The 15,147-nt window shown below is 47.5% G+C and overlaps 1 protein-coding gene across 1 annotated transcript in view; it reads left to right on the forward strand.

The window, feature by feature from the left end:
• Positions 1-15,147, forward strand: part of LOC144724514 (plexin domain-containing protein 2-like) — a 67,757-nt gene that overhangs the window by 30,140 nt on the left and 22,470 nt on the right. Inside the window, exons 6-8 of the mRNA XM_078603723.1 lie at positions 1,744-1,862; positions 4,328-4,427; positions 5,837-5,932. Of these exons, the coding sequence (XP_078459849.1) occupies positions 1,744-1,862; positions 4,328-4,427; positions 5,837-5,932 (315 nt within the window). The remainder of the gene's footprint in view (positions 1-1,743; positions 1,863-4,327; positions 4,428-5,836; positions 5,933-15,147) is intronic.

Here is a 15,147-nt window from a genome sequence, read left to right on the forward strand (position 1 = left end):
ATGACCTGAGCCGGACTCTTCAGAGGTCTGACTTATATACAGGTCCGTGGCTTGCTCCGCCCTAGCCACGCCTCCCTTCCAGAACCTTCTGGAAGGTGAGATCATCCCCCAATCCCCCTCCTGGGGTTTGGGGATTGTGTCCTAGGATCCTTTATCCCAGAGATTACCTTTGGCCCCTTGGGCCAGAGTCCTTTACATTAACGTAATTGCACTTCCGCTCCCTGTTGACGCGAAGGGGAAGCTACCCGCTAACAGCATGGGGAGTGCCGATTAATGCCTCTACACAAGCATTAAGAGCCTTCATGATGGTGGGCAGGCCCGGTTTATATATACGTGGCCAGGCGTTGGAGCCATTCCCTGTTCATTTTGGGGTGTGACAGGGATGTCTGCTGGCTCCCGCATTATTTAACATCCCCTTTGACCACTTGGGTTCGAGAAGCTTTCCATGGGTATGCAGGAGTTTCCTTCTGGTTAAGATACAATAGGAGGCTGACCGATGCTTGGGTGCGGTCAAGGGATAGCTCCCGATTGGTCAACTATGTAATGTATGCTGATGATTGCTGCTCACTCAGAGGGGGAGTTGGAGGCGCTGCTGCTGAACTTGGAGCATGCTACTTAGAGGTATGGGGTCTTACTATCAGCCCCACCAAAACTAAGCACCTGCTTGGGTATTTTGTGCCATAAAACATTCCACCCTTCATCTTCCCATTGGTGATGGAGCAGCTGTGGAGAGAGTGGCGAGTTTTACATACCTAGGCAATATGACCAGCTCTGGTTGACAGCAGATGTCTCTGAATCAGTTGGGCAGCATTATCTTTTCATCTGCTTCATAATGCTGTGTGGAAGCTATCTGGGCTGTCGCTCAACACGAATCTTCAGGGGTTCTCAGCTACAATCATGCCCTGTCTTCTCTATGCTTGTGAAACATGGATCCCTCTAATGCATCATCTGCGCCGGTTAGAAACATTCAGGCTTGCCTGCCTATGATCCATCTGGGGTTGAACGAGGCTGGATTGCGTGAGGAGCTCACAAATCCTTGAAAGATCTGTACATATTCCCATCGGTGAACTCTTCTCGCAGGCAAGGCTGTGTTGGCTGGGTCATGTAGCCCACATGCCCATTCACCGCATACCCAAGCAGCTTCTATTTGGCCTGATAGTGGGGGCTAAACGGGCACAACATGGGCTGGAGAAGAGATGAGCTGATGCAGTAGAGCTTGAGTTGACTTGCCAAAGACTGGTACAGGTGGTGTCAAGATCGGCCTCTGGAGGAGGCTCGTGAAGGACGCTACTGGGCAGTTGGAGGTAGTCGCCCTCCAACAACAACAACAACAACGCAGGGCAGAGGAGCGACGCTCACAACAACGAGCGGAGCACCGGTTGGATAACATGCAGCAAGTTGGCACAGTAGGGGCCACAGCTGGCCCATCTGCCAGTCATCTCGGTCAACATATGGCACCTGAGTCTGTCCTGAGACCTCCTGTTAACGATCCTTTCACACTTCAGGTGTCCTCAAAAGGCACCATGTTGACATCACCACCACTTGGTGGCAAATGACGGGTGTTGTTGTTGTCTTTGAGCAGCCTCAGTCGTGAAGTGGTTCGCATGCTGCTGTGCTGCCAAGCCCGCAGTGGTTTGGATACATGAACATAAACTACCCACGTGATGATTATCTGGGCCTCCCTTAGGTCGACTCTGCCTCAAATTAGTACCTTAGGGAGGGTGGGGGTCTTTCTCTTTGCAGGCTCCCTGCTCGCCGTGGAGTGGAGCGATGTCTGCCTGTTTGACAACCGAAGCGTCGGTGGCTTCACCTTCCAGGCCGTGCTACACAGCGACGGGCGCATCATCTTCGGGTACAAAACGGTGAGTGCCACCTCGCCAAGACCCCCCCCCTTCCCCCGCCCCCACAGGTTTTAACTGCACCGACCGCGCATATACTTTCACCGGTTGTGGGTGAGCGTGCACACAATGTTGTCCAGTCTGTTTTCCTTTAACGCCGGTAGTACTTGTGTTCCTGAAAAACGCTGCATTGGGGAAAATTTTTCGTGTTTCTAATCAATAATATAGAATAAGGCACAGTCCCGCGATAGCACGTGAAATGCGTAATGCCGCGGGCCGAGTGAAGACTGAGGCATCGTGGGTAGCGTCTAGAAGCATCCAGCAGCATCCCAATGCCTTGTGCGATGCTACTCCAAGGCGTCTGTACGACTGCTTATTCCTACTTGCGCGATATAGTTGCGTTCGTTCGACCGCGTTCTATCCAATTCACATCCGCATTGTAAAAAATGTGTTCCATATTACATTAATCACGTGATATCCAATTTGTGTTTTGAAAACGCACATTATAGGAGAACGGACTGAACTGTATTGTATCGATCCGACAACCTGAGGGGAAACTTAGCCTCATGGGTGAGGGTGACATTCTATAACTCGTAGTTGTATTGTCTATCTTTATTCCTCTGCACTTGACTGATTGTGCAGTCTAAGGCGATCTTTGTCTGCCTTTGTGTCCACGGAACTACTTGCCCCCACTCTCGAGCACATTCATCGTGGATTAGTGGGTCTCGACAGCCAGCACGCTTCATTTGAAACCACGAGCGCCCCCTCCGTGTTTGTGGTGGCGAGGCGATGTTGGCGGCTGGTCTCTCTCTAACCTTGTGTTGCTCGTGGCTCGTGCTGCTGTCGGCGTCTGCGGATTGCCGTGTTTGGTGTGCGCTTTTTGTGCTCTGAAGGAGAGTAATTATACTGGTCACAGGGAAAATAAACACGTGCCCTTTTTGACACAAATGCGCTATTGTGGCTTGCTTTGACATATATAGAAGAGCTTTGTGGCTGTATTACATCTGTGTGTGAGGGGCATGTGTGGTAGGATTGTGTTTAGGCTCTGGTGCTGCTAACACCTGAATACTGTGGAATTGGCATCCTGTGGCCGTATCTCTTTCCCCGTGTCTCGCAGCTTCATATCCATTGCTCCCCTTTCATCTTCTTCCCTCCAATCAGCTGCTAATGCCCATCGGTTTGGCTGCCGATATGACAGTCAATAAACACTAAAAGTGTCGACAATGTTATTTCCTTTTTGCCATGTGACGACGTTAGTTAAATTTCGATTTAAAGCTTTCGTGACTGCAGGGATTCATCTTCTTGGTTCTTTCAAGAAGACGTTAGTTAAGGTTAAGAGGTTAAGGTTAAGAATACGTGCAATATTGAAAGTTCTATAGACACGTTGGTATGCTGTAACGGCTATGTATGTGTAGAGTCTTCAAAAATTACTCGCACCGACACGTAACAAGTCGCCTGCTTACACTTTATTCACCTATTCTTGCACCAGTTGTATCTATATGGTCACTTATGTTTAACTTCTCTGCACATGGCGGCTCCGCATACAGCGTCCTCACACACAGCGACTCTGCACACAGCTAGTCTGCACACAGGCGACTCTACACACTCTACACACAGTGTCTCCGCACACAGTGACTCTACATCTCCACCGCTGCCCTCACCTCCACTCGCTCAGACCCGCTCACCCGTCTGTCCCGGGCGGGGGGATCAGCCAACACCCACCCGGCGACGGCGTGAGGGTTGAGGTCCCGTTGACGGCTGGAGCGGCAGTGGAAAGATGTCTTCACTCTTCGACCCCGCCAACAACAGCTCTCTCTCCACTCGCGCACACACCCGCTTATATCCCTCTGCTAATTATCTGAGACCTCTCGTGCGTCTCTTTAAGCTCTTGCCAGGCCGGCGCCTGTCGGCCCATCAATCAACGCTCATCTCCCGTCTCCCTGGTAACACCTCCGGTCTCAACGTGCACAACCGGTCGACCACGTTTGCACCTACTTCGCCCCTTAACAATTGGCGGTCTGTCCGTGCAAACCTCACGTTGCACACGCGCACCTGTTTGCCCTCGGTTGCCCTCGGTTAACTGTGCGCACCGCGTATTTCACTCCTCTACACGTGTATGCGTGTTGAACTTCTTTCACTCCGTACCGAGCTAGCCATGATAATAGAAGGTGTGGAGGGAAGGACCACAAACTAAACACAAAGAAGCTTCAAAGAAATTAGTTATCTATGTATTATATTATATAGTGGTGTAGTAGTATATTCTATAGTGTATTGTATCGTAGTGTGTAGTGTATAGTAGTTTGAACTTATTTTGAACCGTATTTAGCCAACCGTAATAATCAGAGGTGTGGGTGGAAGGACGACAAACTAAATGCACATAAAGCAGTTGTAAAGAAAGCATGTACAGTTTGTGTAGCGATGTCGGTGTGCTATCACGTTGTTCGAGAATTTAACCGGTCCTTGTCCCATTTCCCTCTCCCCCCCCGTAGATTCCCATCCCCATATCGCGGATCAGTTCAGGCAAGCATCCCGTCAAGGTCGGCATTTCGGACGCTTTCATCTTGACCCACAGGTCCCCAGGAAAACCCAGTGAGTGTGTTACTCCTATGAGTAGTGTCAATCGGTGCTCTCTCTCTTCTTAAACTGCAATCATCTCTGCAAAGTTGTAAAAGCGCTGTAGGTGTGAACCAATTTTATTAATTTACTATTTTCCGTACCTGTCCTCCGGTACACTGCACCTCCGATTTAGCACTGTTGGCAACATACGGTCCAAATGAAGTTCTACCTAATACTGCAACACAATTTGGGTTTACAGTGTTTAAATGTGACTTTTGTAATTTGGTCGCATCTCAAGTTGCTGCGAATGAAGGAAGGAAGACGTGCAGCGTGGGACAAACTCTTTGGCAGTGATGCTGCTGCTGCTACTGCGTCGGCACTGGTGCAGAAACACAAATGACAAAACAAAATCCCGCCATGTTCGTCAGTAAGACTGCCTTTTTTAAAGGAGATTTTAAAAAAGTCTAATGAAAAAATATGTAACATGTGCAATGACACGGGTCATGGACAGAGAAAGGGGGGGTTATTTATTTAAATAGTTTTACCACTTATTTTTTTAATATCCAGATTTTTTTCTTGCATTGCATAAAGCGTTGTGATTATCTTCACTAATCGCTGTGGTAAAAGGGTTTGAAAGTTTAAAAAATGTGTAATATCGGGTATCTATTACAAAGTGAATGAACTCGAGGGTAGACATCTTGATACGTCTGTGTCAAAGTTAACAGGTGCATAAATATAATGTGTTTTTAATTTTACTATTGGTTAATTTGTTGAGACTTTGTGACTTGCACATTACGAATGGGTACATTTTTTATGCTTGACTTCATGAGCACCACATGGGAATACAGGGAACTTTCTGAAATGAGAAATGAAATATCGAACATATGACCTGCTTACATTTAACCACCTGATTGTAAAATGTAGAACTTCCTGCAATTCTGGCTGCCCAAACAATGCTGCTCTGTTGTTCATACGATCAGGCGTTAACAATCAAAAAATATGGCTGGCCAGCTCTGGCAAGGTTGAACCTTTGGCTTCCCTCGTAATTCCTCAGAAATTATTAGAATTACTTGCACTTTGTCAGAAGCTAAGAGCGGTGGTAATTTAAATGACCGCTGGTCCCATGTCGTAGTAAACAGTACAATGTCGCATATCCAACTCGCTGATGACTGAGTTGTAGATGGATATGTGGCAAAGTTTTGATATGTGAATGATACAAAATGATGGTTTCACCACCGCACGCAAAAACTGCACTGGGTTTGGTGGTTAATTGGTCAGGGCAGATGAGTGACGTTTTTATGTTTCAAACTTCCACTGCTTGCCTGTGGCCTACGGTGAAGCTTGAGTTACCGTACCACCCTTGTTTGAGCGAGATGAGATGCTGCGATTTCATACGGAGTGGGGCGGTTACCCTGCTGCTGTAATGATTTTACTGTCATCAGTCCCAAGCAGGTGGACCGTGTACGAATATCACCGCGTGGATCTGGACACCACCGAGTTGACCAGCGGCTGCACCATCGAGCTCGTTCCCTTGCCAAGTAAGGCCCGGCTTCTCTCCTCCATCTCTCTCTCTCTCACTTGTGCAAGATGCTGGCTTCGCAGATGTGGAAGCGGTGGGTGCAAGGGGGCGGTTTTTATTGTGCTGCACTTCCATCATCCACTGCGCTGTAAATTTAGTGACCCGAGTTTAATTTACGAACCGTGGCTAACATTGGTGCGGAGTGATATCTGAACTGGTCCTGGGACCCTCCTTCACAAAACCTGCACTGGCCAGAATTTATTATTATTATTACTATGGTATGGATGTATGTTGAACTTCTTTTTGCACCGTACGTAGCCAACCGTACTAATCGACGGCGTGGTAAAATAAGCCCCATAACCTAAAGGTGCGGGAGGAGGCTTTCATCCAACAGTGGAATGACAAATGGTTGTCAATTATTACGTGAATTATTACATACATTCAACACCATTTTAGGCTACTTTTATTATAATGTTTCATTCAGTTTTACAGTCAGAAAATAGAATCCAAATATTTATTTCTACTGGAGAAATCCGATGAGCTATAAAGCTATTTTTTGTTGTTGCAAGCAGTCACAATGTTAGTCTTAAATATCAAGTCCACCTTTCGGCCCAGCATCTTATTTTGTTTTTATTCTTTGGCGATGTCACTGTCGTAGAATTGCATTGGTGGGGGCATGGCAGTGGTGGCGGTGGTAAAGGGAACATCGCTGGGGGCTCTTCCCACCCTGATATTAAATACACTTTCACATCTTGCTACCGTGGTGCAACATTTTGGCGACCTGGTGGTGAGATGTTATCTGCCTCGTCTGGAGATTGTTGTATATTTGGAGTTTGAGTGTCTCTCTCCCCGTGGTCACGTGGATTTTTCTCCGGGTCCTCTGCTTTTTCTCTCCACATTGAACATCAACATCAAGCATTTAGAGTATTTGACTGCAATACATTTCTACATGATAAGCCACTTCGTTGAGCTATCATTTGTGGCCAAGTCGATTCTGAAAAAGAGCTACATAGCTCAGTGGGCCCTTACCTGGTAAAATAAAAATAGCTTGGCTTAGTCTTTGGTTCTTTCGGTAAAGTCACGTAGGTATCAAATAAAATAAATTAAATCACGACGTTTCGATTTCAACACAAGCAATCATCATCTGGTGGAAAAACCACAGCAAGAAATTGTTTTTTTGCTGAAGTGGGAGAGAGATGCTGTGGTAAGAGGTTATATAGGTAAGAGAGGGGGGAGGGGCAAGGGTCGGGGGGAGGGGCAAGGGTGGGGGGGGAGGGGTGTAGGGGGAGGGGGGCGTTGCGTGGACGTCCCTCTCCTAGCGTCCACGCAACGCTCCCCCTACCCCCCACCCTTGCCCCTCCCCCCTCTCTTACCTATGTAGTGGTGGTGTTGATGCGCGCCGACAGTGAGAGATCACGGGGCGGCGCGGGGTGCGTGGTTATGCGCGCTGACACAAGGTGGGAAATAGGATCGTGGGCAGCGCGCAGTGATTGGTCAACTGGGGTGGGTGCTCTCAGCGACGTCCGCATGAGGGACTATAAAGGGGGACGCGCGGGAGCACTCGGGGAGTTGTTAACCAGTTGAAGATCGAAGACGGAGTTGAAGAGGTAGGGCCCTGAGACCCCTAGTCCCGCTGTCCTTGTAAGGGCCGGGACCCTGTGTGGCTCGGAGGCGAGACTGTGGGACCCGTGGTCTGACGTCCATGTGGGACGAGGCTGTGGGACCCAGAGTCGAGACGGACACCCCAGTCGGGTGGGTTCCGAGAAGCTACGGGGCGTAAGAGCCCGTGTGGGTGTAGCCAGGGGAACCCCGTGGGTTAGGCTGCAGTTAGCCACCCGTGTAATATAAGTTGGTGTTAATAAAGAGTGTGCTACCCGTAAGGTCGTCTCCCGTCAAGTTACTACTTTACACCTATATAACTTCTTACCACGGCATCTCTCTGCCACTTCAGCAAAACAATGTATTGCTGTGGTTTTCCCACCTGATGATGATTGCTTGTGTTGCAATCGAAACGTCGTGATAAAATGTATTTTATTTGATACCTACGTGACTTTACCGAAAGAACCAAAGAGTTGATCCCTGCAGTCACGAAATCTTCAAATCTAGCTTAGCTTGGTTTAAAAATAGCCAGTGTTGCATTCCTTTTGGCAGTTTGATGTGGTGACACTGGATTGGCAGTGGTGCACAAGCAAAAAAAACCCAAACCCCGATGCATTCGTCAATAACACTGCCTTCAAACGGAAAAGTAGACATTAGGTAACGTTTTGGGCAGTGACCCTTCCCTTTATATTCTACTAGCGGAAGTACCCGGCTTTGCCCGGGTGAAAAATATATTTCTTAAAAACCTTACATATATATACACAGATACTAATGTATTGTCAAAGTCCGGTGGGCTGTTTGTACATTTCTCCACCAACAAATATATAAGAGGCTTTCACAAGTCCAAAAAGTTGTAGAAAGTGTGGGGTAAATAGTTGATGTCAAAAGGTTTCCGAAAATTGCGGTCTCCCCCCCTCCCCCTCAAAAAATATCTTTACCCCTCGTAGGTATATATACTAACAACACCTTACATACAACAGAGGAAGTGGTATCTATTGACTCTGTAGTAGTATCTACTGACTGTACAGTAGTATCAATTGAGCCAGTAGTAGCTACTGACTGTGTAGTAGTATTTAGTGACTGTAATAACTACTGACCATAGTAGTATTTACTGGGCCTACAGTAGTATCTACCGACTATATACTCGTAACGACTAACTGTATAGTATCTGCTGACTCTATAGTTGTATCCACTGACTATAGTAGTAACTACAAAATCTATAGCAGTATCTACTCACTCTATAATAGTATCGACTGACTCTAGTAGCTACTCACCGTGGTAGTATGTACTGACTGTATAGTAGTATGTACTGACTGTATAGTAGTATGTACTGACTGTATAGTAGTATATACTGACTGTATAGTAGTATATACTGACTGTAGCAGTATTGACTGACTGTAGCGGTATATACTGACTGTTTTAGTATTTACTATAGCGGTATCTACCAACTCGATAGCAGTATCTACTATCGCTACAGCAGTGTATACCGACTGAGGTCGTACCTGCTATCACTACAGCAGTGCATACTGCTGTGTTGGTACCTGTTATGATGACAGCAGTGCATATTGTGGTGGAACCTGCTATGATTACAGCAGTGCATACTGCCGTGGTGGTATCTGCTATGATGAGAGGAGTACATATTGTGGTGGTGGTACCTGGTATGATAACAGCAGTGCATATTGACTGTACTCATCATTCACCCTCACCATTCACCACTCACAACTCACCCTTACCACTCATCCTCACCACTCACCACTCCCACTCACTATTCACCCTCACCACTCACCCTCACCAATCACCACTCACTCTCACCACTAACCCTCACCACTCTCACTCACCACTCTCCCTCACCACTCACCACTCACTCTCACCATTCACTCTCACCATTCAGCCTCACCACTCACCCTCACCACTCACCCTCACCACTCACCCTCACCACTCACCGTCACAACCACCACTCACCCTCACCACTCAACTTCACCCTCACTACTCACCATTCATCCTCACCAATCACCACTGACAAATCACCACTCACCACTCTCCACTAACCCTCACCACTCAACCTCACCACTCACCCTCAAAACTAACCACTCCCTCACCACTCACCCTCACCCCTCACCGCTCACCACTCACCACTCACCCATCACCACTCACAACCGCCACTCACCCTCACCACTCATCCTCACCACTCACCCTCACAACAACCACTCACCCTGACCACTCACCACTCATCCTCACCAATCACACCCTCACCAATCACCACTCACCCTCACTGCTCACCACTCAACCTCACCACTCACGCTCACCCTCACCACTCACCCCTCACTAATCACCACTAACAACCGCCACTCACCAATCACCACTCTCCCTCACCACTCTCCCTCACCACTCTCCCTCACCACTCTCCCTCACCACTCACGCTCACCACTCTCCCTCACCACTCACGCTCACCACTCACCACTCACCCTCAACACTCACCCTCACCGCTCACCACTCACCCTCACCACTCACCCTGACCACTCACCACTCATCCTCACCAATCACACCCTCACCAATCACCACTCACCCTCACTGCTCACCCTCACTGCTCACCCTCACTGCTCACCCTCACTGCTTACCCTCACCACTCACCCTAACCACTCACGCTCACCCTCACCACTCACCCCTCACTAATCACCACTCACAACCGCCACTCACCCTCACCACTCACCCTCACCACTCACCCTCACCACTCACCACTCATCCTCACCAATCACACCCTCAACAATCACCACTCACCCTCACCACTCACGCTCAACACCCACCCTCACCACTCATGCTCACCACTAACCCTCACCACTAACCCTCACCACTCACCCCTCACTAATCACCACTAACAACCGCCACTCACCACTCAACCTCACCACCACCACTCTCCCACACCACCACCACTCTCCCACACCACCACCACTCTCCCACACCACCACCACTCTCCCACACCACCACCACTCTCCCACACCACCACCACTCTCCCCCTTCGATGATTCCTTTGCGCGATTCAAAGAATCGATTCCCGGCGCATAGGAGGTTTCCATTTTTTATTACAGAGTTTTATTTTCATTCTTATGTTATGTTTTAAAGTTTTCAGGAGTTTTGAATTATATTTTAGTCCCGGTCAACGCCTGATATTTCCCATTCGTAGCAGTTTATATCAACTCTATAACCAACTAATATTAAACGGAAATAAGGCGATTCTAAATGAATCTACAACCTTCGATTCCTTTTCGCGATTCAGAGAATCGATTCTTGGCGCGGTCGGGTTTAGAGTTTTAATTACACAGTTGTATTTTCATTGGGATGTTATGTTTTAAAGTTTTCAGAAGATTTTACATGTATTTTTCCCCCGGGCAACGCTGGGTATATCGAGTTTATACCACAAAGTCGACGCCTGACAGAGTTGCGTGTCGAGGCCTAGTACCGTGCAGAGCCTCCGGCCTCGCCTAGATTGCCCACCCGGCTGAGGCTGGGTGCTGGGGCTGTTAACCCCCCCCCCCCCCCCGCGCTACAATAATACTGTCTAATCGCTATAATTTTATTATCTACCGACCCTATAATAGTAATTGCACACATTGGGGTGGGGGGGGGGGAGTGAAGAGGACGTGAAACTTTGATGAATTTACCTCAGAGTCGCGTGGTGGGTGTCGAGGCCTAGTACCGTGCAGCAGAGGTGGGACAAAGTCATTGTTATGCAAGTCCAAGTCGAGTCGCAAGTCATCAAATTCATGACTCGAGTCTGACTCGAGTCCAAGTCACATGACTCGTGTCCACATCTCAGAGGTGGGACAAAGTCATTGTTATGCAAGTCCAAGTCGAGTCGCAAGTCATCAAATTCATGACTCGAGTCTGACTCGAGTCCAAGTCACATGACTCGAGTCCACACCTCTGCCGTGCAGAGCCTCCGGCCTCGCCTAAATAGCCCACCCGGCTGAGGCTGGGTACGGGTGCCGTCCCCCCCCCCCCCCCCCGCGCTACAATAATACTGTGTAATCGCTATAATTTTATTATCTACCGACCCTATAATAGTAATTGCACACATTGGGGTGGGGGGGAGTGAAGAGGACGTGAAACTTTGATGAATTTACCTCAGAATCGCGTGTTAATGCATGCGCATATTTTTAATGGTAATGCAAAATGGCGTCCACCCCGCAGCGAACGCGTTGCTATCCGTTGCCAGGGGCAACCGCCGGGGTCTGCGCCGGCCGGCAAGAGTAAATAAATAAATAAAGCGTTAAATAAATAAATAGAAATCGCACTAAATCGATAATCGGTCCGATTTAAAGTTTAGAGACGAAAAATCGGAAATGCCTAAGTTTACCGCGGGGCCGGGGGCGTGCCCACCTGCAAAATTTAATCTCGCCGAACCCCACGGTCCGAGAGTTACATCCCCCGCAAGGGAGCGTACGCAGACGGACGGACGGACGGACGGACAGACAAAAAATGAATTATATAGGTTAGATGAAGAAGGGCCATTGCCTAAATTGTTGCCAAATTGTGAAAACTTTCCGTTTTTAAGGCAGTGCTCTTGATGAATGTGATTTTGATATGTTTTTTGTTCTCAGGCAGAGGTCTAGCAAAGCACCGTCTAAGATGGGATCTGCAAGATGAGAAATGGCATGATGCATAAATGTATTATCATGAACTGACAAAAAATTGCTTTTCTGTTATGGAAACTCTTGGCTGCAGCAGTCTTGAGCCTATCTCAAAGTGTGGAATGTTGTCTCATGGATTCACTGATCTCGGCCAAAGGAATGTAGAATTCATAATTATTTGCACTTGTAAGGCACCTTTTACATAATCTCAATGCATCAGGGATTGAAATGAAAAGGTTTTTAATGAAATAACTGGATGGCAAACTGAGCCAAGCAAGAACAAATCTAGGTGTTTAAAACTAAACTAAAATGTTTTTATCTTGGTGGGTAAGGGCCACTGGTTATATAGCTCTTTTTCAGAAGCGACCTGGCCGCAAATGATAACTCGACAAAGTGGCTTCTGTTGAAATTAATAGCAGCCAACTACTATAAACGCATCATGATGATTCTAAGTTTTTACTCCGGACTTTAAGTTGTCAACCCAATCCGAGGAGCCTGACCTCCACAGGTGGAGGGGCTCTAACCCTGGAGGCACCACAGTAAATGCCCAATCAATCACCCTATCGAGGCGTGCATAGGGGTGGGAGGGGGGGGTTGCACAATTGGCAGGTCTTAAAGATCCACGCCAAGGCATCGGATAGAATTGGATCCTGAATATGAAGTATCACAAGCGCTCACAAGGCCTTGAACACGAGCAATGAATTGTTTCTACTTGCTCAGGGCTGTGAACAGACACGAGTGCCTTGCGGCGTTCGTAACGGCATGAAGGCCATTTCAATTTAGAATCCGAATATTTATTTATACTGGAGGAATCTGATTAGCTATAAAGGTATTTTCTCAAAGATGTCCAGTAATCACACTTGAAAGGTTTGTGCGTTTATTCCTTTCGTGGTTCAATTTCCAAAATAACAGGACTAAAGATGGTTTAAATCACGCACCGTTTTTCAAAGGTTAAAGCAGTTGCACTTATTGCTCTGTTTTTTACCAAGCAACTATGAAATTGGATTTCATTGAGTCATTTGTAATCAAATAGCGTCTAAACGCTCTTTTGGAACGGTAGGGCGTTTCAACTACAGTGTACCCCCCTTTTTTTACAAGTGTTTTAAATGCGATGGGATAATTCAAGGCAGTGTGCGCTTAACCGAAATTCCGAACCTCGTCCGAGGAAATTAAGAAAACTGGAGATGTCAGTGTGGTGCTATCACTGTTAATGCTGTATCCATTTTCATGGCTCTGGACCCTGGCCTTTGGGCACCCAGGCTTGCACAGCAACTGCACAACATCTGTTCGCAAGATCTGTCTCTTCTGACCCCATTTTAGTCAGCTTTCAGAGATATGGCCGTACTTTCGACAACACTCTAATGTCGAGATTTATTTTAACACGTTGTTAGGCTTTCGCGACCAACATTATCCATAATAGAGGTTTTGTTTGGGTTGGATCGCGTAGATGTAAATGTGTGTCGTTAAAATCGCTTACTCTCCAACACACCAGTGTGCTGAACTAGTAACTGATTGCATGTTTTGTTTACATGACAAACCTTACTAATTGGCTGTGTCGGGTGGTGGTGGGTTTAATGCCACATTTATATCTACGCTATCTAATCTAAAAAGCTCTCGTGTTAAGGTTTATGTTTGTGCTACAAGTCTGCTATGTTTTGAGTTGTGTTTCCAATATGGTGTATACACTATGAGCACAATTTGCATCTCTTTGAGTACAGGACATATTAAAGCCGTTTTTGGCAGAAATGGTTACTTTTAATACCATTAACAATATTTCCCATTGTCACTATTTTGCCCCTAGCATTCCTGCTAAAGCAGGCATCTTAATGGCGAGTTGAGGGCTTTCTGATGAGCGTGTGCTAGATTGAAACACTTTCGCATGAACCCCAACTGTTTCTCTCTGTGCATGTGCCAAATGGTACCAGTTCTGAGCTGGCGAGAAATTGCACTGGGCAGCGATGGGTTGGTTTATTTAGCGAATGCTCTTTCACGTGACTATGCAGTAGCCGGATTGGTTGGTGGACGAGGGTGATGTGCTTTAGACATCGAGCGCGCGTTCCCAACACAGACGGTCTGCCCGACTCTTGCTTGTGTTGCTCGCAGACTCCGTGAATCCTTTATGGTGCGACACTGAAGCTGCTGCCTGTGGGTGTGGGTCCCATTTTGTACCGTCTTTGGTGCCACGGGAAAGGCCCAGGCAGACCAAACATTTTAAACGAAACTTTTACAAATATATTTTACCAGGTAAGGCCCACTGAGCTATTAGCTTCTTTTGGCCATAAATGATAGCTCAATGAAGTGGTTTATCACGTGGACAGTTATAGCAGCCAAACACTCTAAACACATGTTGATTCTAAATGTGTAGGGAAAAATCGGAGGACTCAGAGAAAATACCACGCAACCATGGGGAGAACGTACACACTGCAAATATGCAGGCGTCGGGGTTGGGATCGAACTCGCGACCTCGTGTATGCCGGGCGAGGTAGTTAACATCTCGCCACCATTGCACGGGAGCTAGGCCAGAAGCTCACAGGGGGGGGGGGGGGGGGGGCTGTGTTTGTGTCGTCCGCACTGCCTGCTCTGCTGGGTGTGTGTGAACCCTCCCGTCACCTCGGCCGACGTCCCCTTTACAGGTCGTGCTGGTGATTGTACACGTGCAGCCCTGTTGTCATTCCCCCCATGTGTGTGTAGTAACAGTTGGGATTGCCAAAACCAATATTTGCAGAAGCCGTGCCCACTGCTGTAGTCATTGGTGTAAAGGTTTCAAGACCAACATTTTTATGAGATTGAATCTGCCGGAACGACGTCACGTAATTTTACGATGTGACGCACGCATGCAAATGTAACTGAATTTAACGTTGCGTACATGAATTTACTGCAGAATTTGTTTTTGTGGGGAACAATTTTGCGCACGTCTCACCTGTTTTGTATTTTAGCAAAGCTGTAGCTCGTGTCTGGCAGGATTTTTGCTGCCTGTAATTGCCCCCTTCCCCCTCCCTACGTGTGC

This window comes from Lampetra planeri, chromosome 21 (assembly GCF_965212315.1).
Source record: "Lampetra planeri chromosome 21, kcLamPlan1.2.h2, whole genome shotgun sequence".
NCBI lineage: Eukaryota > Metazoa > Chordata > Hyperoartia > Petromyzontiformes > Petromyzontidae > Lampetra > Lampetra planeri.